The sequence below is a fragment of the Apodemus sylvaticus genome, chromosome 6 (assembly GCF_947179515.1).
Source record: "Apodemus sylvaticus chromosome 6, mApoSyl1.1, whole genome shotgun sequence".
NCBI lineage: Eukaryota > Metazoa > Chordata > Mammalia > Rodentia > Muridae > Apodemus > Apodemus sylvaticus.
In genome coordinates, this window is record NC_067477.1 from 82,378,419 (window position 1) to 82,400,793 (window position 22,375).

Sequence of the window (22,375 nt, forward strand, 5' to 3'; positions counted from 1 at the left end):
AAGGATCATTTCTTGGTAGACTCAAAGGGAAATAACTTTTTAAGTGACCTCTAACACTAAACATGTATCTTTGGAGTCCTAGTGGCTGTAGGAGATATTTAGTTATAAAAGTATCTTCGATTTCCCAGATGTAATTGTCCTCTAGGAAGCTTACTGCTGAATAAGCTGACCCTTTCTAGTTCATTCTGAACCCTGACTGGCTGGTTCAACTCAACTGTTCTAGGTCAAATGCCTCCACTAGCTGACAGATTCAATCTGGCTTCTCTCATCTTCTCACTGAATTGCTCTGCTTCGCCTCAAACTAACTCAGAAAATTTGTTCTAATCTTCTGGCTCCTTCTTATTCTCTAGCCTCAGCTGCCTCTGCTGAGCTGCGATTAAATATGAACCCACAAACGAGCTCAACTCCTTTGCACTAAATTTCCAGCTGACTTTGCTCCAACTCACTGACAAAATCAACCCTCTCTCCCTGTGCTGCTCTTAAATAGCTTTTCTCCTGAGAGTTGGGTATATCCTATCTCCGACTCATTCTACCAGAACTTTTTCTGATTCATCACTTTGTCTAGCCTTCAATTAGGTGTCTTTATTTGGAATTAAAGTTCTTTAGTCAGTGTGTCCATATTCCAGCCAGGGGGCTTAAAGGTGCATGACACATATTCATTCATTCCAGCTGGGTCACACAGACCCAGGTCTTTGGATATGCTCCCTTGCCAGAACAGCTATGTTGCTCAATTAAAACTTCTCTACACTTTGTTACTGACAATATTCCCATCTTCTTTAGCTTCCTGAAAGTAAAAATTTTGCTTCCACTGGTTGACTTTGAATTTGGCAAGGTGCCTGTCTTAAAACAATAGAATCTGCTGGGTAAAAAAAAAATGGTTCAACAGTTAAAAGAGCTGGATGATCTTCCAAAGGTTCGAGATTTGAGCCCAAACACATATATGGTGGTTCACAACTGTGTGTGACTCCAGTTCCAGGACACCTCTTGCCCAATTTCTGGCATCTTAGAGCACCATGCATGCATTAAACAGAATATGTATAAAAGAACCAAAATTCTGAACTGTAATTTTTAAGGGTTCTAAGTATTTCTTTTCATCCTTTTGTGTCTTGCTATCATCCATGAGAAGAGCAGATCCCTTATACAGCCACCATACTTTGAAGGACACTGAACTAAACCAACCCACATCCCATAATGATTACATTCAATTCTGAGACACATGAGAGTCATAAACATTAAATAAGTCAAAAACTTCTTGACATCAAAATACAGTAGCTAAAAATAAAAAGGTGTAGGCCAGTGTCCTCGTTATATTTCTCTTTAGCACTCAACTTGGATGCTAAAGTGTTTCTTTTATCTTGTACTTTCTCATTGCAATATATCATTGAGGGAAGTCCGGGCAGGAACTCAACCAGAGGCAGGAACTAAAGCAGAGACCAAGAGGATGTCTGTTTATTGGCTCGTTCAAACTGCTTTCTTATAGAACTCAGAACCCCATGACCAGGGGTGGTGCCACCCACAATAGACTGGGACTTTCTGCATAAATCATTACAAGGAAATGCCCCCACAAACTTGCCTAGAGGCCAATGCAATAGAAGTATTTTCTTATTTGAAATTCCCTCTGCCCAGATGACCATAACATAAATCAAAATAATGAAAAAGAAACCAAAATGACCAGGGAGATAGCTCAGCAGGTCAAATATTTGCTTCCAAGTCTAACATCCTGAGCTTGAGTCCAAAGACACACATGATGAAATGAGACAACAAACTCTACTATGTTATCCTTGGACCTCTACAAGTACACTGTAGCACATGTATGCCCTACACACACATGCACACATACATATATGTGCACACAGAGATAAACAAATGTAACTTTAGATAAATAAAAATAAGTAAACAAAAAGCATAAGGAATGATTTTCAGATAACCCTCTGATCCAAATTAAAATTTCTACATTGATGTACTAAAATCAACAACTTGCAATTTCCAGATATATAAATACTGACAAAATATCTGTCTGACAAATGAACACCTTCTACTGTGGATGTGTCTATCCATCATGCTATATTAGTAATTCTTGAACTTCCTCTATTAAAGTAAAAGCATCACAGAAGCAGAATCTGTGTCTGATTCATTATCACACATTATATCTATCACAGTGTTCTATACTTAAAAGCTATTTGACAAATGACTGTATTCCAATACCATTACCAGTGCCTTTCAATATTGTCTATATCCAAAAAATATTTCCTGAGACAAAATTAATCATATATCTGAAAATACAAAAATGATTAAATATTATAATTCTCCTACTTTATATATGTCATTAGATATCACTAAATCATATTTAAACTTTTTCAGAGCAGAAATTAAAATAATGAGACTTGGAGATTAATTAACAAGCTCTTTTCAAAACAAAACAACAAAGTGCCTGTCTTAGGGTTTCTATTGCTTGGAAGAGACACCGTGACCATGGCAACTCTTTCTTTCTTTCTTTCTTTCTTTCTTTCTTTCTTTATTCATTCATTCATTCACTCATTCACTTTATCACCCAATATCAGCCCTTTCTCTCCTTCCATTACTCCCTCACGCAAATCCCCTCCATTAAACCTTTCCCTTGTCTTTTGAAAACACCAACCCCTTGACTCCTACCTCCTAGCCCCCAACTCCTCCACTCCTCCCACCCACCTACCTCCAACCCCAACCCCATGCTCATCAAGTCCCTGTGGGACTAGACACATCCTCTCCCAATTAGGCCAGACAGGTACTCCATTTGGGGACATGAGATCCACCAGAAGGCAGACAACAGGCTCAGGGACAGCTCCTGCTCCAGTTGTTGGGGAACCTACATGAGACCAACTGCTCATCTGTTACATATGTGCAGGGGGCCTAGGTCTAGACCATGCTTTCTCTTTGGTTAGTACTTCAGACTCTAGGAGCCCCCAATGGTCCAGGTTAGTTGACTCTGTTGGTCTTCCTGTAGAATCCCTTAACCCTTCTCCCAACTTTTCCATAAGACTCCCCATGTTCCATCTATTGTTGGGTGCGAGTCTCTGCATCTCCTTCCATTAGCTGCTGGGTGGAGCTGCTCAGAGGACAGTTATGCTAGGTTCCTGTCTGCAAGCATAACATAGTATCATTAATAGTGCAGGGGATTAGTTCTTACTTACATGGCATTTGTCTCAATTTGGGGCATTCATTGGTCACCCACTCCCTAAGTCTCTGCTCTGCCTTTGTCCCTGCATAGGAAGGAAACATTTTGGATCGAAGGTTTTGTACGTGGTTGCTGTCCTTATCCGTCCACTAGAAGTCCTGTCTGGCTACAGGAAGTGGCTAACATAGGATCCATATACCCACTGTTAGGAGTCTCAGCTAGAGTCGCCCACATAGACCCTCTGGGAACTCCCACCATCCCAGGTTTCTAGTGAATCCTAGAGACTGTCCCCACCACCACCACCACTGATCTCCCTTCTCTCTCCCTTTCTCTCCCTACATATCACCTTTCCCCAGCACTGCTCACCTGCCCATCCCTCTTCCTCCCAGTTACCTCCCTCTATCGACCTCAAATATCTACTTTGTTTCCCTTCGGAAAGATTTAATCATCCTCCCTTGGGCACTCCTTGTTATTTAGCTTCTTTGGGTCTGTTGATTATAGCATGATTATACTGTATTGCATGGCTAATATCCACTTATAAATGAGTATATACCAGGCATGTCATTTTAGGTCAGGTTACCTCACTCAGGATATTTTCTAGTTCCATTTATTTGTCTGCAAAATTCACAATGTCCTTCCTTTTAATATATGTGAATGAACCACATTTTCTTTATCCATTCTTCAGTTGAAGGACGTCTAGGGCATTTCCAGATTCTGGCTCTTACAAATAAAACTGCTGAGAATATATTTGAGCAAGTGTCCATGTGGGATGGTGAGCCAGTGGTTGGGTATGCACCCAAGAGTGAAATAGCTAGGTCTTGAGGTGGTGCATTCCAAATCTTCTGAGAAACCACCAAATTGATTTCCAGAGTGGTTGTACAAGTTTTCACCCCTACCGGCAATGGGGAGGAGTGTTCCCCTTGCTCTACAACCTCACCACCATGTGCTGTCCTTTGAGACTTTTTTTTTTTTTTGGTTTTTTTTTTTTTTTTTCATCTTAGCCATTCTAATAGATGTAAGGTGGAATCTCAGAGTTGTTTGGATTTGAATTTCTCTGATGACTAAGGACATTGAACATTTCTTTGGGTGCTTTGCAGCCATTTGAGATTTCACTCTTGATAATTCTCTGTTTAGCTCTATACCCCATTTTTTAATTGGATTATTTGGATTGTTTACATCTAACTTCTTGAGTTCTTTATATAGTTTGAATTTTAGCCCTCTGTTAGTATTAGTGAAATTAGTGTTAGTGAGGATCTTTTCTCAGTCTGTAGACTCTCTTTTTGTTCAAATGAAGATGTCCTTTGCCTTACAGATGCTTTTCATGTTCATTGGGTGCCATTTATTAATTCTTGATCATAGTACCCAAGCCATTGGTGTTTTGGTTAGTAAATTGTCTCCTGTACCAATGAGTTCAAGGCTATTCCCCACTTTATGTTCTATTAGATTTAGTCTATTTGGTTTTATATTGAGGTCTTTGATCCACTTGGACTTGAGTTGTGTGCAGGGTGATAAATATGGATTTATTTGCATTCTTCTATATTCAGACAACTTAGAATAGCACCATTTAATGAAGATGCTCTCCCTTTTCCATTGTATGGTTTGGGCTTCATTGTCAAGAACTAAGTGTCTGGCTGGGCAGTGGTGGTGCATGTCTTTAATCCCAGCACTTGGGAAGCAGAGGCAGGTAGATTTCTGAGTTCAAGGCCAGCCTGGACTATAGAGTGAGTTCTAGGACAGCCATGTCTACACAGAGAAACTGTCTCAAAAAACAAAACAAAACCATAAGTGTCCATAAGTGTACAGGATCTTTGATTTGATCCCATTGATCTACCTGTCTGTTTCTATACCAATACCACGCAGTTTTAGCAGTTTTTATTACTATTGCTCTATAGTACATCATGAAGTAAAGGATAGTGACACCTCCATGAGTTCTTTTATTGCTCAGGATCATTTTAGGTATCCAGGGTTTTTTTGTTTTTCCATATGAAGTTAAGGTTTTTTTTCTTCCAAGATCTGTAAAGAATTGTGTTGGAATTTGATGGGGATTTCACTAAATCTGTAGATTGCTTTTGGTAAGATGGCTATTTTAACTCCTACCTGTCCAGGCGCATGGGAGATCTTTCCATCTTCTGAGGTCTTCCTCAATTTCTTTCTTCAGAGACTTGTCATATAGGTCTTTCTTTCACTTGCTTGGTTGGAGTTACACTAAGTTTTATATTATTTGTGTCTATTGAGTAGGGTTTTATCTCTCTAACTTCTTTCTCAGCCTGTTTATCACTTGTATAGAGGAGGGCTACTGATACATTTAATTCTGTATGCAGCCACTTTGCTGAAGGTGTTTATCAGCTGTAGGAATTCTCTGGTAGAATTTTTGGGGTCCCTTATATATTATCATATCATCTGTGAATATACTTTGCATTCTTCCTTTCCAATTTGTACCCCCTTTATCTTCTTTGGTTGTCTTATTGCTCTAGCTAGAACTTAAGGTACTATAATGAAGAGATAGGAAAAGAATGAACAGCCTGAACAGCCTTGTCTTGTCCCCCAATTTTAGTGGAAATGATTTAAGTTTCTCTTCACTTAATTTGATATTGACTATCAACTTGCCATATATTGCCTGTATTTTGTTCAGGTATGCAACTTGCATTCCTGCTCTCCCAAAGATTTTTATCATGAAGGGGTGTTGGATTTTGTCAAATGCCTTTTCAGCATTTAGCGAGATGATCATGGGATATTTTTTTCTTCATTTTGTTTATATAGTGAATTATGTTCATGGATTTTCATATATTGAACCACCCCTGCATCCTTAGGATAAAGCCTACTTTGTCATGGTGAATGACATCTTTGATATGTTCTTGGATTCTATTTGTGAGTATTTTATTGATTTTTCTTGCACTTATGTTCATAAAGAAATATGGTCTGAAATTCTCTTTCTTTGTTGAATCTTCATGTGGTTTAGGTATCAGGTGTGCCCTCATAGAATGAGTTTAGCAATGTTCCTTCTGCTTCTATTTTGTGGAATAGTTTGAGGAGTATTAGCATTATTTCTTCTTGGAAAGTCTGATAGAATTATGAACTAAAACCATCTGGCTCAGGGCTGGTTTTGGTTAGGAGACTTTTAATGACTGCTTCTATTTCCTTAAGCATCATAGGACTATTCAGATAGTTTACCTGATCTTGATTTAATTCTAGTAATTGGTACATATCAAAAAACATCATTTCGTTTAGATTTTCCAATTTTGTAGAATACATGCTTTTAAAGTAAGATCTAATGATTCTTTTAGTTTCCTCCATGTCTGTTGTTATATCTCCTTTTTCATTTCTGATTTTGTAAATTTGGATACTGTTTCTCTGGATTTTCATAATTTGGCTAAGGGTTTTGTCTATCTTGTTGATTTTCTCAAATAATCAGCTCTTGGTTTTGTTGATTCTTTGTATTATTCTCTCTGTTTCCAATTGATTGATGTCAGCCTTGAGTTTGAATATTTCCTGCTGTCTACTCTTCCTGGGCCTGTTTGCTTCTTGCATTTGTTGTTGTTATTTTTCCTAGAGCCTTCAGGTATAACTTTTAATTGATTAGTATGGGAATTCTCCAACTTCTTTATGAGGGTAGTTAGTGCTATAGCACTGCTATCACGTTGTCCATAAGTTTGGGTATATTGTGCCCTCATTTTCATTGAATTCTAGAAAGTCTTTAATTTCTTTCTATATTTCTCCCCTGACCCAGTGGCCATTGAGTAAAGAGTTGTTCAGTTTCCATGAATATGTAGGCTTTCTGTTGTTTCTGTTGTTGTTCAAGTCCAGCTTTAATCCATGGTGATCTAGTAAGATGCATAGGGTTATTTCAATCTTCTTGTATCTTCTGAGGATTGTTTTGTGACCAACTAAATGTTTAATTTTGGAAAAGATTCCATGAGGTGTTGTAAAGAAGGTGTATGCTTTTGTGTTTGGGTGATATGTTCTATAGATAGATATCTGTTAGGTCCATTTGAATCATAACCTCTGTTATATTATTTCTCTGTTTAGTTTCTGTCTGGATGAGCTGTCAATTGGTGAGAGTGGGGTGTTAAGGTCTCCCACTATTAATGTGTTGGGTTCAGTGAGTGATTTAAGCTTTAGTAATGATTCTTTTATAAATGTGGATACTCTTTGAATTTGAGGCATAGATGTTCAGAATTCAGAATGTCCTCTTGATGGATTTTTCCTTTGATGAGTATAAAGTGTCCTTACCTGTCTCTTTTGATAGCTCTCGGTTGAAAGTCTATTTTATTAGATATTAGAATGGCTACTCCAGCTTGTTTCTTTGGTCTGTTTGCTTGGAAAATCTTTTTCCAGTCCTTTATACAGAGATAATAACTCTTTGTTGCTGTGTTTCTTGTATACAACAGAATGATGATTCTGTTCACATAGTCATTCTCTTTTTGTTTTTTATTTTCTATATTCTTTGTTTGCATTCCAATTGACAAATGGGAACCTCATAAAATTACAAAGTTTCTGTAAGGCAAAGGACACTGTCAATCGGACAAAATGGCAACCAACAAATTAGGAAAAGATCTTCACCAACCCTACATCTGACAGAGGGCTAATATCCAATATATACAAAGAAATCAAGAAGTTAGACTCCAGAAAACCATATAACCCTATTAAAAATGGGACACAGAGCTAAACAAAGAATTTTCACCTGAAGAACTTCGAATGGCTGAGAAGAAATGGCTGAACCTTAAGAAATGTTCAGCATCATTAGTCATTAGGGAAATGCAAATCAAACAACCCTGAGATTTCACACCAGTCAGAATGGCTAAGATTAAAAACTCAGGAGACAGCAGGTATTGGCAAGGATGTAGAGAAAGAGAAGCACTCCTCCACTGCTGGTGGGAATGCAAGTTGGTATAACCACTCTGGAAATCAGTTGGCAGTTCCTCAGAAAACATAGCCATTCTCTTAGCCTGTGTCTTTTTACTGGGTAATTGAGTCCATTGATGTTGTGCTGGCTGGTTTTGTGTGTCAACTTGACACAGGCTTGAGTTATCACAGAGAAAAGAGCTTCAGTTGAGGAAATGCCTCCATGAGAACCAGCTAGCTGTAAGGCATTTTCTCAATTGGGGATCAAGAGGGGAGGGGTCATTGTGGGTGGTGCCATCCCTGGGCTAGTAGTCTTGGGTTCTGTAAGAAGGCAAGCTGAGCAAGCCAGGAGAAGCAAACTAGTAAGAAACATCCCTCCATGGACTCTGCATCAGCTCCTGTATCCTGACCTGCTTGAGCTCCAGTCCTGACCTCCTTTGGTGATGAACAGCAATTTGGAAGTGTAAGCTGAATAAACCCTTTCCTCCCCAACTTGCTTCTTGGTCATGATGTTTGTGCAGGAATAGAAACCCTGACTAAGACAGATGTTGAGAGGTATTAATGACCAATTATTGTTACTTCCTGTTATACTGGAAGTTGGTAGTGGTTGAATTTGTGTGCATATGTGTATTTCTGTTCTATTGGTTTTAATGGCATGAATTTTTGTTTTGTTTTGTTTTGTTTTTGTTTTCTTGACTATAGTTAGCATCATCATTGGGTTGGAGTTTCCCTTCTAGTATCCTCTGTAGGGCTAAGTTCGAGGAAAGATGTTGTTTAAATTTGGTTTTGTCGTGGAATATCTTGGTTTCTTTATCAATGTTAATTGAAATGTTCGCTCAGTATGATAGCATGGGCTGACATCTGTAGTCTCAGGGTCTGCACAATCTCTGCCCAGGCCCTTCTAGTTTTTAGAGTCTCAGAAGAGAAATCAGGTATAATTCTGACAGTATGCCTTTATATGTTACTTAGCCTTGTTCTCTTGCTGCTATTAAAATTCTTTCTTTGTTCTGAATATTTAGTGTCTTGATTATTATTTGGTGGGAGGATTTTCTTTTTTTGGTGCAATCACTTTGGTGTTGTGTAAGCTTCTTGTACCTTTACAGGCAGCTCTTTACTTAGGCTAGGAAAATTCTCTTCTATGATTTTGTTGAAGATGTTTTCTGGGCCTTTGAGCTAGGAGCATTCTCCTTCCTCTATTCCTATTATTCTTAGGGTTGGTCTTTTCATAGTGTCATTAAATTTCCTAGATGTTCTGGAACATGAGCGTTTTAGATTTTGCAGTTTTTGACTGATATACTGACTTCTTCAATCATATCTTCTACACCTGACTCTCTTCTGTCTGCAATATTCTGTCGTTGATGCTTGTGTCTGTAGTTCCTATTCTCTTTCCTAGATTCTCCATCTCCGGGATTGTCTGAAGTTGTTTTCTTTATTACTTCTAATTCCCTTTTTAGGTCTTGGACAGTTTTGTTCATATCCTTCACCTGTTTGAATTTTCCTGCATTTATTTATATTTATTTGCTTCCTCTCTTAATGCCTCTACCTATTTGAATGTATTTTCCTGTAGTTCAAGGGAACTTATTTATGTCCTCTTTACTGGACTCTACCATCTCTTTAAGACTCGATTTAAGATCCTCTCCTTGTGCTTCAGGTTCCTTAGGATATCCAGGATCTGTTGTAGCAGGATAGCTGGGCTCTTGCCATATTGCCCTCAGTCTTCTTGACTGTGTTATTACTCTCTCCTTTAGGTGTCTGGTTTTCCCTGGTGTTGGCTAGATGACCCTGAAGGCAACAGGACTCCTCCAGAAGGTGTGGGAAGCTATGGACCAGACAACTGAGGTCAGGGTACTGGACTCTACTGGCTATGCCTCAGACAGACTCCACTCTGTAGGCTGTGTCCTGGGTGGATCCAACTCTGCAGGCTGTATCCTAGTTGGAACAACTGAGAAAGCAGGCAGATAAAACTTGGGCAGGATTGATCAGGCAGGGTTCTAAGTTTATTAATATTGGGGTCCCCAAAAGATTCCATGGAGAAGCAGGATGCTTTTTGCCTCCAAACTGAAGAGTGAGCTCAGAACTAGTAAATGGGGCTCAGGGGACCTCGAACAACACACGTCAACAACTCTTACAAAGAAAACAGTTTAATTGGAGTTTAGAGATTTAGTCCATTATTAACATAGTGGGAAGCAGGGTAGCACACAGGCAGATACTGTGCTAGAGAAGGAGCTGAGAGTTCTACATTTGGATCCCAGGCATCAGGAAAAGAATGAGACACTGGACCTGGCTTAGGCACCTGAGACCTTAAAGGCCCACTCTCAGTGACACACTTCCTCCAACAAGGCTACATCTCCCAATAGTGCCACCTCCTTATAGGCCTGTGAGGGTTATTTTCATTCAAACCACCACAGTACCTTATACCAGATTTCTAAAACCAGTGATTTACACTATATTAATTCCAAACAATACCAATTTGTCAATGAACATTACTATGCAGAATCAGTGGTTAGGTGAGCTGCCTCAGAACTGATGCACGCAAACATGTGGCAGAGATGTGTCATGTGTCAAGCCTTAAGGGAATAAATGGGAGGCGGGGGGGAGTGTCACACACAGACTCCTATCAGTGTCAAGAGCAGCACAGCTCTGTCTGAGTCTCTGGCTTATCCGGTACCCTGACCCATGATACCAGCATATCTTCCATCATTCCCTATCAGTCAGCTGATGTTTATGCCTGTGTCATTTGCTTTCTTCTCTCTTTGCTGTGTTTTTCTTTCTTGTCTTAATTTCTCTGTCCCCCTTTCATATTTTTAAACTTTAATACAAGGACACCTTGGCAATCCAGAGTTCCCTTCCTCATGGACCCATCCAAAGCCTTATACCAGATAAGAGTTTCAGGCCTCAACCAAAGGAAAAAAATCACAGATAGTTTCCTATAAGATATACAAAGACATGGAGAGATTCCCCACAACTAGAGAAATGTAAAGGCATGATTTTATTCTAATCTTGAAAAATCTGCTGAAACCCAGGATGTAGGCCTGTTCAGTTCATCACAGCTGTGTCTAAAACTAATGTCTTCAAATACGGTAGAGAGTTACTATTTAGTCATCAAATTTATTCAGTTTAAGTTTATGCTCAGTTTTAGGTATGACTTAGTGGTATGCAATGTACCTGCAAATTAAATAATCTGTTAACTTCAGTTAATCTGAAATTCAGAAGAAATGGAACCAGATGTATTCTCCTGACTTTCCAGAATGGACCTGAAGAAAAGGTCCATTCCACTAGAAAATGTCACCTGTACATTTTCTCTCAATCGTCACAGAATAATGTGACCTAAATGCATGCTCTGGCCAGTTGTGGTCACACATATCTTTAATTCTAGCACCTGGGAGACAGAGGCAGGCCTAATCTACATCGTGGGCTCCAGCATTCACAGCCAGGGCTACAGAAAATCTGTCCAAAAAAAAAAAAGTGCTGATTCTCTTACAGATCACTCAATCAAGCAACAGGTAAAGACTGTGCAATTATCCAAAGCTAGATCAATACCCTGATGGCCAAAGCTGTATATATGTATATATGTATATATGTATATATGTGTATATGTATATATGTATATATGTATTTATACACATATATATATATGAGCATTGGTAGAACCTGAGTCAATCACAGTCTTCCCCTGCCCTCAGCCGTTTCTAGCTGAAATCATAAGTGACAGTGGTGTTTCTCAGGTGGCGACAGAGCTGGGCATTTTAAAGCAACAGAGTGGCCAGCACTCCTGTGTCCTCCTATGGATGGCAGAAAAAGCCAATGTGAAAGAACTGAGCAAAGAGGTAAAGAGAAGCAGAAGTCAGCATCAGAGAGAAGGCTGAGCAGAGGACTCTCCTAGCCTCTGGCCCCAGTTCTCTACCAGCGGCCATGCTGCTGCTCCTCTCATGGCTGCATACTAAGCCCTCCAATGAATCTGCAGACTGTACTGGCTGGTTTCGTGTGTCAACCTGACACAGGCTGGAGTTATCACAGAGAAAGGAGTTTCAGTTGGGGAAGTGCCTCCATGAGATCCAGCTGTGGGGCATTTTCTCAATTAGTGATCAAGGGGGGAGGGCCCCTTGTGGGTGGTACCACCTTTGGGCTGGTGCTCTTGGGTTCTATAAGAGAGCAGGCTGAGCAAGCCAGGGGAAGCAAGACAGTAAGGAACATCTCTCCATGGCCTCTGCATCAGCTCCTGCTTCCTGACCTGCTTGAGTTCCAGTCCTGACTTCCTTTTGTGATCACCAGCAGTGTGGAAGTGTAAGCTCAATAAACCCTTTCCTCCCCAACTTGCTTCTTGGTCATGATGTTTGTGCAGGAATAGAAACCCTGACTAAGACACAGACCTAGGTAAATTGAAGCTGTTTTCCTATAACCTATAACCAGTAGGATTTGGCACTGTATACTGGACAAATTCCAAGGTAATATATTTGACTTGTTAGAAGTAGACCTCGGAATAACAGAGGAATTATTAATGCATCTGCAGATTCAAGTACATCTTTGAACACCTACCAGTAGGGAATGACATGACTTAACATTTTCTCCCTCGCCTTCCTCACTAGCAATCTCCTAAAATATCATTAGATCCAAAGTAAGGTGTTCTTGTATTGTATTAAAAAAAAATCCTTCTATTGATAACAGTAGTTGTGTAGCAAAAGAGCAGTAAGGACACTGAAGAAAATCATTATTAATCTGATTGTTACTAAGAGATCCTAGGGCTCCAAAAAGGGATTTGGTAGGCTGTGGAGACACCAGCTTTAATCTGAAATTATAAATCTGACTCAAAAGCTCTACAAAGCAAGTCTACAATGTTATCCCGAGGACTAATGCTAAAACAAGGCTGCTAGGAAGTGGAAACTGAAGAAGTAAGCAAAACAAAGACCAAGCCTTCTTAAATGTATTAAGCTGTATTTATAAACAAAGGCACATGCCTATAAACAATATTCTTCACATGTTGCTGTGTCCCTGCAATAAAATATTCTTTGTATTCAAATCAGTAGCCCAGTTTACTTTGAGCTAGTGACCTGCTGTGGAAGGAACCTACCTGGTAAGCATGGTCTGAGGTCAAGATCCTCTGACCAAGAGGAGTGGGACCCTCAAATGATAAAAGTCAACCTAGCTGCCCCATTGGCTTCCCTCAGAGACCACTACTTAAGTCTCCTGACCCTCCTTGCCTCCCTGACTCTCACACTGAGCAAAGAGTCTGATTTTCAGCACTATAATTATGATGAAGTTACATCCATCCTTATTCCCTAAAACTGGTTCTTTAACTAGCTCTAAGAAAAACAAAAGGAAAAAACTGACTGGATTACTCTGCATAATCATAATCTCTAGAAAGTCTATATATTCACTTTATGTATTTGTTTTACAGAGCTATTCAGCCCAAAGCATGAGCTTAAAACATGTTAATGTCAAACAAGAAAATCCTGTTCTAAAGTGTAAGTGCTGCTTAGCTGCATAAGCCTATTCACATAATGAGCTTATAAATATTATTCCTTAATAAGATCTTCTCTAAGTTATTCCACAAAAGGATTTGTACACAATTTTTAGAAATCTCCACTTCAAAGTTCTTCTTCTATAAAGTGCATTTAATATTTTTAATCAGAGTGGGTTGACAAGATAACTAAGTAGATAAAAAATGCTTGCTGAGCTAGCCTGGCTCAAGAATTCAACCTGGAACACAAATAAACCCATACTCTCCAAAATTATCTTCTGACCTTTCCATGTGCACTATAGCACATACATGCTTGAACACCCACTCGATGATTAAAATACTTTAAATGTATTTAAATCAACAAGTCACTTACAGAGCATACTAGAATGCCTGAAACCAGTTACATAGACTTTCCTACAAACTAAAACTATGTGTTAATGAGTAACTGAATCTCACCTAAACAAATCTTGCAACTGTACTATAATTTTTGTCTTTTTTGTTAGTGGTGGGTTTTTTGTTATTTTTTGGTTTTGGTTTTGTTTTGGTTTTGTTTTTTTGTTTGTTTGTTTGTTTGTTGTTGGGGTTTTTTTGTTTTTGTTTTTTGTTTTTTGTTTTTTGTTTTTTGTTTTTTTTTGGAATAGGGTTTCTTTGTGTAGCCTGGGCTATCCTGATACTTTGCTGATACTCAGGCTCTCTGTAAACTTGGCTGACCTTGAACTCACAAAGATCTACCTGCCTCTGCCTCTCAAGTGCTGGGATTAAAGGTATGCACCACCACCTCCCAACTAATTTTGTCTTAAAAAGCTGTTTAAATGTAGTCATAGTCACAGAAAATGATGCCATTTTGTAAATTTTCTTTAAGTCTCCATTTATAATTCACAGAAAAATCAAAGTACACAGACCCATAGATGTACTCCATAGTTTATTCTTATCACCTCTACTCTGATTATAATAGTCATGTATCAAAGACCTTTTAAAGAAACTTGATAAGGTAAAATGTTAGTTTCAGTGGTTTTTGAAATCTTTCAGGCCATAGCACAGAAACACTAAGCGGAGTTCCTCTCTCTGGTGCTTGAGAAAAAAACTCAGCACTGCTTTCCAGGAGAGGGCTGAACTCACCTGCATAGACGCTCCTTCCACTCGGGCCACGCATGCCACCCGATCCAAGAAAGTGACTGCCACAGGCACCGCCACGAAGAAGCCTTTGCAAAAGACCTTCAAGCATCTTCTCAACCAGCCTTGGGACTGTGCCATACCGAGGTGCGCAAAGACAACAGGCAGACAATTAGCCTAGAGGAAACAGATAAGCAAAGCCATCAAAACAACACAGCAAAACTAAGAACTGCCTGCTGGGGCAGAGCCCGAGCTTAACATCCACAAAGCCCTGGTTTGCTCAACGTCATAAAAGAAATGAAAATTTAGCTAAAGAATTGCAACCCAGTTTCTTATGGGTTCTAGGCCATGCCTAGGTATTGCTATTAGGTAAGTCTGTTTTGAGTCCTAAATGGGAAACGCATGGATTCAATGACGTCTTTTCAGCTTGTCTACATAAGAAATGTTAGTGGAAAACTTAGAAAAAACTATTCCAAAAGTAAATCCTTTTCTGTTGCACTAACAGTACAGAAGCATAATCTTATTTTCCTAATAGAAGTTTAATGAGACCCGTGTTTAATGCCTTCAGAGGGTATTTCAAAGTCCCAGAGTGTCCCCTTAACAGCAGCATCATGCCCTGCTGGCTTTCTTCCCCAAATTACCTACCAAGCAAGGCTTCTGTTCTCCACTCCATGATCCTCTCCTTCTTCCCTGCAACTTTATCCTAGTGCACTCATCCATCAGGCACACACTACACATGCCGGACTCACATCACATGGCAGTGGTGATTGTGAAAAACAAGATGTCAGACCCAGCAAAGACTGACCGTTCAGACTGACTCAGCTGCCCACTGGCTTTCACCTTCATACTGCCCAGCTGTGATTATAATGCATTTCCAGAGCACGTGATGATTTTCCATTTCTGTGACACTCTAGGAATTGGCAAACAAGGTCAGGCAGAGGGGGAACAGAATTCATAGAGTGGCAGCCTCCTGGAGACGTCATAAATATTCTACCAACTTACCAAACACCTAAACCTCACTTCTTTCACCTGCTAGGACTTATGGGTTGGAGCTGATCTCAGAGCCTGACCCCTAGATTCTGCCCTTCACTGGTTACCAAATTAAAAGAGAGGAGAGGGAGGGGAGGGGAGGGGAGGAGAGGGGAATGAAGGGAAGGGAGGGAGGGGGAGAGAGAAGGGAAGAAGAGAGGAAAGGGAAAAAAGGGAAGAAAAGAAATCTAACTATTTAACCTGTGTAGTTATTGGCTTGGCTCTGGAGACATGAAGAAGCAATATTTGGCTCTTTAAAATTTGGTTAATATTAGAAACAAAAGTAGCCATCTCAAGCTACAAAATGAAAAGTATGAAGATTGACAAGTAACAAAATAAAAAGGTCCTATGCCCCTGTCATCGTGAAGGCAGCTTATCTGTCATGCAGCACTTTCATCCAGGAATACACCACTTCCTATCAGTTAACACTGCTGCTGGAAATCAAGTCCTAATACTACAGGAAGCCTGTGATAGCCAGGATGGATGTCACTGCAAAAGCATTCAAATGCATGCATCCTTCCCTGGGCCTGTAGCCACGTGATCAACAGTCAGATTTACTAGGAAACCCGCGATTCCCCCTTAGTGCCTCATACAATGAAAAACAGTATAATAAAGGATTGAAGATGCCATCCTGTTAGACCAAAATGCAGTCGAGTAAATAAGAATGCCCCCGGATAAAAAAGATAAATTACATTTGTTCACTGTTGTATTTACACACAATCCGTGTACAAGTCAGAACCAGGAAAGGAAAAAGATGGAAGAGTCACAGAGAACTTTTTTCTTTCTTTCTTTCTTTCTTTCTTTCTTTCTTTCTTTCTTTCTTTCTTCCTTTCTTTCTGTCTGTCTGTCTTTGTTTCTTTCTTTCTTTCTTTCTTTCTTTCTTTCTTTCTTTTAAATAATCATGAAACTCCTTCAACTGAAAGCTTAAAAACCAGCTTGCTTCCCTAGAAACGTAAGGTTTCAGGTCCTCTTGAGAGTAGATCCAGAAGGTGTGAGAAACGCAGTAGACCAAGTATCTGCTAGAAAGGCATGGGCTAAAATTTAATTTGGGCTTTTTTTTTTTTTAATATTTCCTATTCCTTTCTTTTCTTTTTTTTTCTTTCTTTCTTTCACAGTAATGCTGGAATGATATTCATATCAAAGAAATGACAACAAGCAAAAACTATATGAGAAAACAACATGTATTTGGGTGTATATATATGCATGCACGTGTGTGTGTGTGTGTGTGTGTGTGTGTGTGTGTGTGTATTTTGGACCCCCACAGCATCATGTTTTAGATGGTTGGTCCTAGCCCACAGGGCTGTTTTGAGAAGACTGTAGAGGAAAAATGACAATAAAGGGAGGAGGGGGAAAGGAGAAATAAGCTTTAAAAAGAAAAGGTAACGGACAAGATAGTGTAATGAGTGATGCATTTTATGCATGGATGAAAATGTCAGAATGAAGCCCAATATTACATATTAATTCGTATATATTAAAAAAAGAACATTTAAAAACCAGAAATGTGATAGCTAAATTCTTCCCAGACACTTTTATCGCTGGATTTTCTTTAGAGAACTATGTAATTTTAAAGGAAAACTTTAAGATCTAGTTTAATTTTGTACGTAATTGTATATGTGAGACTGGAGGATGTGTACACACATGAAGTGCCTGTGAGACCAGAGGAATCGAAAGCTCTGCAGCTGGAGCTACGGGCGGGCGGGTGGGAGCCACTGGAGGTGAGTGCTGACAACGCCCAGGTCCTCTGCAGGAGCAGAATATGCTCCTAACCCCGGAGCCGTCTCTCTAGTGTCTGAACGATATAATTTAACCATTACATATGAGGCAAGAAAAGGGGCTTTTGAAGAAAGAATGTTGCCGCATATTTAACAAAAACTGATGGACTCGCAGATCTACCTATTAAGTCTAGTGGAGTACTTCATTTTATCATGAGGGAAGTTTTCCTTTGTGAAATTGCTAGAAACAAGTGGATTGAGAGCCCATTGCTTTTCAGACTGCAACAGAACAAAACATTCTCCAGAGTTATCCACCTACAGCAATAGCTTCCAAACACTGACCACATGCAACATGAAGAACACTGTTTCCAACGCAGTACTCCTCACACATATGCACATTTATACAAACTCCCACACTAAAGAAAGAAGCAACTGAAAAACCACAAAATAGTACCTATACTACTTGGGCACAGTGGTAGCCTACAGAGTGAGAGCCAGTCTAGACAGGGTTACATAATAAAATCCTGTTCCAAAAAAAAAATAATAATAATAATAACTGTTAAGTACAAATCAAGAAATTGTTTTCTGTCATCTACCCAAGGATCTTTTCTTTCCTCTCTATCTAAACTGAAATATGAATATCCTAATAACTCCCTTTTAAAACCTTCACTATATGACAAGGGGGAAACCATCTTCTATGGACAGGTTCCTGTGTAATAACTGTAGCTGTCATTATGACAGAGGTGTGTATGTGTGCATGCATGGTAAAAAATGAAGAGCAGAAAGGGTTTTTTTTTTTTTTTTTTTTTTTTTGCAGCTTTCAGCATATATTGCATAATCCTGACATCTGCCCTAACCTGTAATCCTTTATATCAAATTGAAATAAATGTAATGCAGACTAACTTTAGAAATGAGCAATTTAAAAACATTTTCATTCCCACTCATCTGCCAGCTGTAATCTTAAATTTATGTATGAACCCCTATATCTAGTTCCGAAGGAAGGCGCCTGGCCTAGGGTGCTGAAGGCTGCTCCTATGAGCATCTTCAAGAACTACATCAATGAAAGAGGACTCCATTTGACACTCAGACCCAACTTTAATGTGAACCCTTAAGACAACTAATTTCTCTTCTGTGATTATTTCATCTGTAATCATGTATTAACTCCCTTTATAGACATCCAGAGTACACATACTAATCTTTTTACCAGACTTATCAATGGCCCAGAATGGTCATCCATATGATTAAACAATAAAATAGTTTTAACATTTTTTTAAAATTTTATTTTTAAGATTCAACTTTATGTTATGGACATTTTGCCTGCATATATACATGCAACACTGTATTCCTGGTACCTAAGGTCAAAAGAAACCACGAGGTCCCCAGAACTGCAGGAGTGGCTGGGTTTGTTTGTTGGCTTATTTTTCTTTCTTTCTTTCTTTTCTTTTCTTTTCTTTTCTTTTCTTTTCTTTCTTTCTCCCCCTTTTTCCCCCCCCTTTTTTTTTCCCAAGACAGGGTTTCTCTGTGTAGCCCTGGCTGTCCTAGAACTCACTGTGTAGACCAGGCTGGCCTCAAATTCAGAAATCCACCTGCCTCTGCCTCCCAAGTGCTGGGATTAAAGGCCTGCACCACCACTGCCCAGCTCTCTCTTTTTAAGATAAGGTCTCACTATGTAGCTCTGGCTATTTTAGAACTCTATAGACTAGGCTGTCCTTGAACTCGCAGAGATCCACCTGCCTCTGCCTCCAAAGTATTGGGATTACAAGCACATGCCTCCGCTTCAAGTCCCGCATATTGCGGTACAGCTTAGCTTCATTCAAATGGAAGAGATGAGTTTTTCTCAACTTCAGTCTTCACTAGCTCAGTCTCTTTGAAACTACGACTAGCTGGAGCTGCTTTGGGGTCTTTTGTTCTTTTCTATTTTTAAAGGTTCTTTTACTGCATGATTTGTGGTGTATGTTAGATGCTCTTTTGCTGCTGTGAAAGAATACTCTGAAGAAGTTTCGTAGGAGGAAGAGTTGGCTGCCTGTGGCTGACAGTTTAGGAAGTTTCGTGGGGTTCTTCACAGTTCTGCCACTGTCTTCCACACAATAAGCCAGAGCAAGGATCCATCTGTCAAGGGACTCTCAGAAGCACGAGGGAAGCATGCCCACCTGGTGGCATTCAGACAGTGCCCCAATGAAGAATACACACAGAGACTCAGATAAACAGAAAAGCTGAGTTTGGATGGGCTATGCACCCTGATGGAGACATACCAGCAGTAGCCCAGAACTCAGAGCAATAATTTTATACAAGTGAGTGTGAAAGAGGCTGATTTATTGTCTATAGCCAAACGAGGAGGCAGATTTAGACAATCTTGTCAACATCTGCTCAGGGACCAGGGGAGGCCTTGCCATCTCCCTGAGACTAGCCCAGGTAGGGCTTTGTCATACCAAGAATCTAAGGCACTGGGGTCCCTTGCAGGGCAGTGCTCATGACATCTGCTCCCCATATCCCTCACTCCATGCACCCTTTTTCTTAAATGCTGCTGTGCAGCTTAGCTTCTAGTCCAGTGAAAGCCCTGCATAGTCTGTGGAATTTAACAGAAAAGAGATAGAAACAAAACACTGGGGGTTCTGGTCAGGGTTACTCTGGCCATCCTACTCAAAAACATGAAAACCCTGAAAATTAGTCAGGCCTTCCCTCAGCCACAGACCTCTCTCTCTCCAGGCTGCATATAAAGATGAGCCCTGAAGTCTCCGTACAGTTAGTTCCTCAGGCCCCAGGCAAATATTAGCAACAATGGTTCCCTATCCCTTTGTAGGGCAATTCTCTCCATGCCCTTAAGGAAAGCGTTATTAGGTTGTTGGTAAGTTTGCAAAAGATAGTGTAATTGATTGCCAGTCCCTTTATAGCCCAAGGGACAGGTCTTCAGGGCTGGACTCCACCCCGATCTGATCTGATGGAGCCTGCCCTTTTGTGAGAAAACAGCCTTGGATCTATAGAGTCACAAGTAAGACTCCACAAACAAAAAGAAAAGGTGGGGGGAGAGACTTTCATGCCACTGAGCACAGCAGCAATCCTCCCTTTTCTTCCCCAAACCCACTGCTCACTCCTGGACATACCTACAAAACAGGAAAAACAATGATGGTGCAATGCTCCCACCCCACCCCCAAGACTCCTCAAAAACCTGTTGTGAAGTAGTCATATGTTGTGGACATATGACTACGAGCTCTGTATTCCAAATGTCCTGTGGCTCATACTGATGCATAGGATATGCTTGGCTCAACTTTCTCTGAGCACTTCTTGTGGGAGCATCCCTTTGCCTGGCCGCTGTGAATAGACAAGTTCCCTATCTGGTGCCACCTGCTGTAACCTGCACTGCGTAGGGACTGCCGTAACTGGGGGCACATTCAGAGAGCTGGGGTCCAGTGGGCCATGCACTGTGACGGAGACACACCGATGGCATCAGCCAGGGAACTCCGGCACTGGGGTCCTGGGCCTGGCCATACTCGTGTCAACAGCACCCAGGACATATCCGTTCCCATACAAACCAAACCAAAATGTTAAAGTCCTATGGCACTGACATTTTGCTAAGATTTATCATTTTTTACCTTATCTACATGCACTGCCAAAGAGTCATCCCAATGACATCTCTAGATTCTTGTTCATATTTTAAATGCTGACAACTACCAAATTAATGGGTACCTTCCTCTCCAAATACAAACTTTAAACAATAACAAGAAGCACTAAAATAACCCACATAAAAAGGAAAAATGTTTTCCAGCTACCTCGTTTGAGTAGTAATGTATGAACGTAATGAAGGTTAAAGCTTTGCTTCTGAGAAAATTATTGCTTAAGAAGTGAGCACACCTGGTTCATTGCTGAAGTACTTAAAATGAGAATATTTTTAAATAAGCTTTCAGATTCAGGTGAAATTGTATTTACCAGCTGGTATTCAGCAGCTGTAAGTGAAGGCTTCTCAGTGATGCTAACCTCAGCCATATCACCCACTATCAACTCCTCCTCCTCCTCCTCCTCCGTAACAACTTGTTATGGTTTCATAATGCATGAATTCATCTAAAACACTTCTTGAGTCTACTTACATTTCAACCTGTACGAAGTGACCAGTCATGTAACCACAGCACCACAAGTAATAAATATAGGTGCCAAGCCATCCCAATTATAAACACTGTAAAAGTTGTAGAGAGAGTCTGATGATAAGAGGAAAGCAATAAGCACCTTAGATACAACTTAACTTATAATCTGATCAGTTATGGTAGCACCTTAGATACAACTTTTATCTGTCACAGTAGCATTTTAAAAGGAGGGAAAAAATATCAAACTATCAATATCAGACATTTTTAAGAGGGATATATGAATGCCATCCAATTCCAAAATCATTCGAAATACACACATGCACACACACAAGGACATATATACTAGTCACCATATTTGCATAAGAAAGGTAACTAAAGGCTGCCTTTGGGTGATCCAATGAAAGAGATAGAGTAAGAATAAAATAGACTATATACCAAAAAGCTTAAGGAATGTACAAAGGAAGTAAAAGATACAGGGAAAGGACAGGCTAGCCCAAAAAAGTAAGCTAAACCCAGCTACAGCTGCTTGGTTCCACAGCAAGGAAATGAAGCAGAAAGCTGGTCAGACAGTCCTCCACAAGCAAGACTGCAGCCTCCCAAGAACTCAGCTCCAGCTGAGGGTTCTTGAAAAACAGACAGGACAGCAGTAGAGAGAGCCCACTCTGTCACTCTAGATGACTGGGAGCCATGAGTCGACAATGTCCTAATAGAGATCCCGCTGTTGGGTCAAGGGGCCTCAATTTAACCTGGCCACAGCAGAGGGAAGGTCCAGAAAGGCAACTGTGGAGAGCAAGAGGTCTGCATCCTGACACACCAAATGATGCAGGCTGCAGGAGGCTCAGATCAATCAAGGGAGTACACAAGGAAAGGCTCTACCCTCAAAAGCAAGGGCAGACCTCATCAACTGAGAAGCACCCTGGAGCTAAAAGCTCTCTTCCTCTCCTCATAAAGCCACCAGAATTCAATCCTGGGTACAGGGTGACAGATGACA

General features: G+C 40.2%; 1 protein-coding gene across 3 annotated transcripts in view; it reads right to left on the minus strand.

Moving 5' to 3' along the window:
• Immp2l (inner mitochondrial membrane peptidase subunit 2) overlaps positions 1–22,375 on the minus strand; it is a 947,147-nt gene that overhangs the window by 890,969 nt on the left and 33,803 nt on the right. For all 3 annotated transcript variants that reach the window (XM_052185911.1, XM_052185912.1, XM_052185910.1), the window contains exon 3: positions 14,574–14,744. In XM_052185911.1, the coding sequence (XP_052041871.1) occupies positions 14,574–14,708 (135 nt within the window). In that variant the 5' untranslated portion in view covers positions 14,709–14,744. The remainder of the gene's footprint in view (positions 1–14,573; positions 14,745–22,375) is intronic.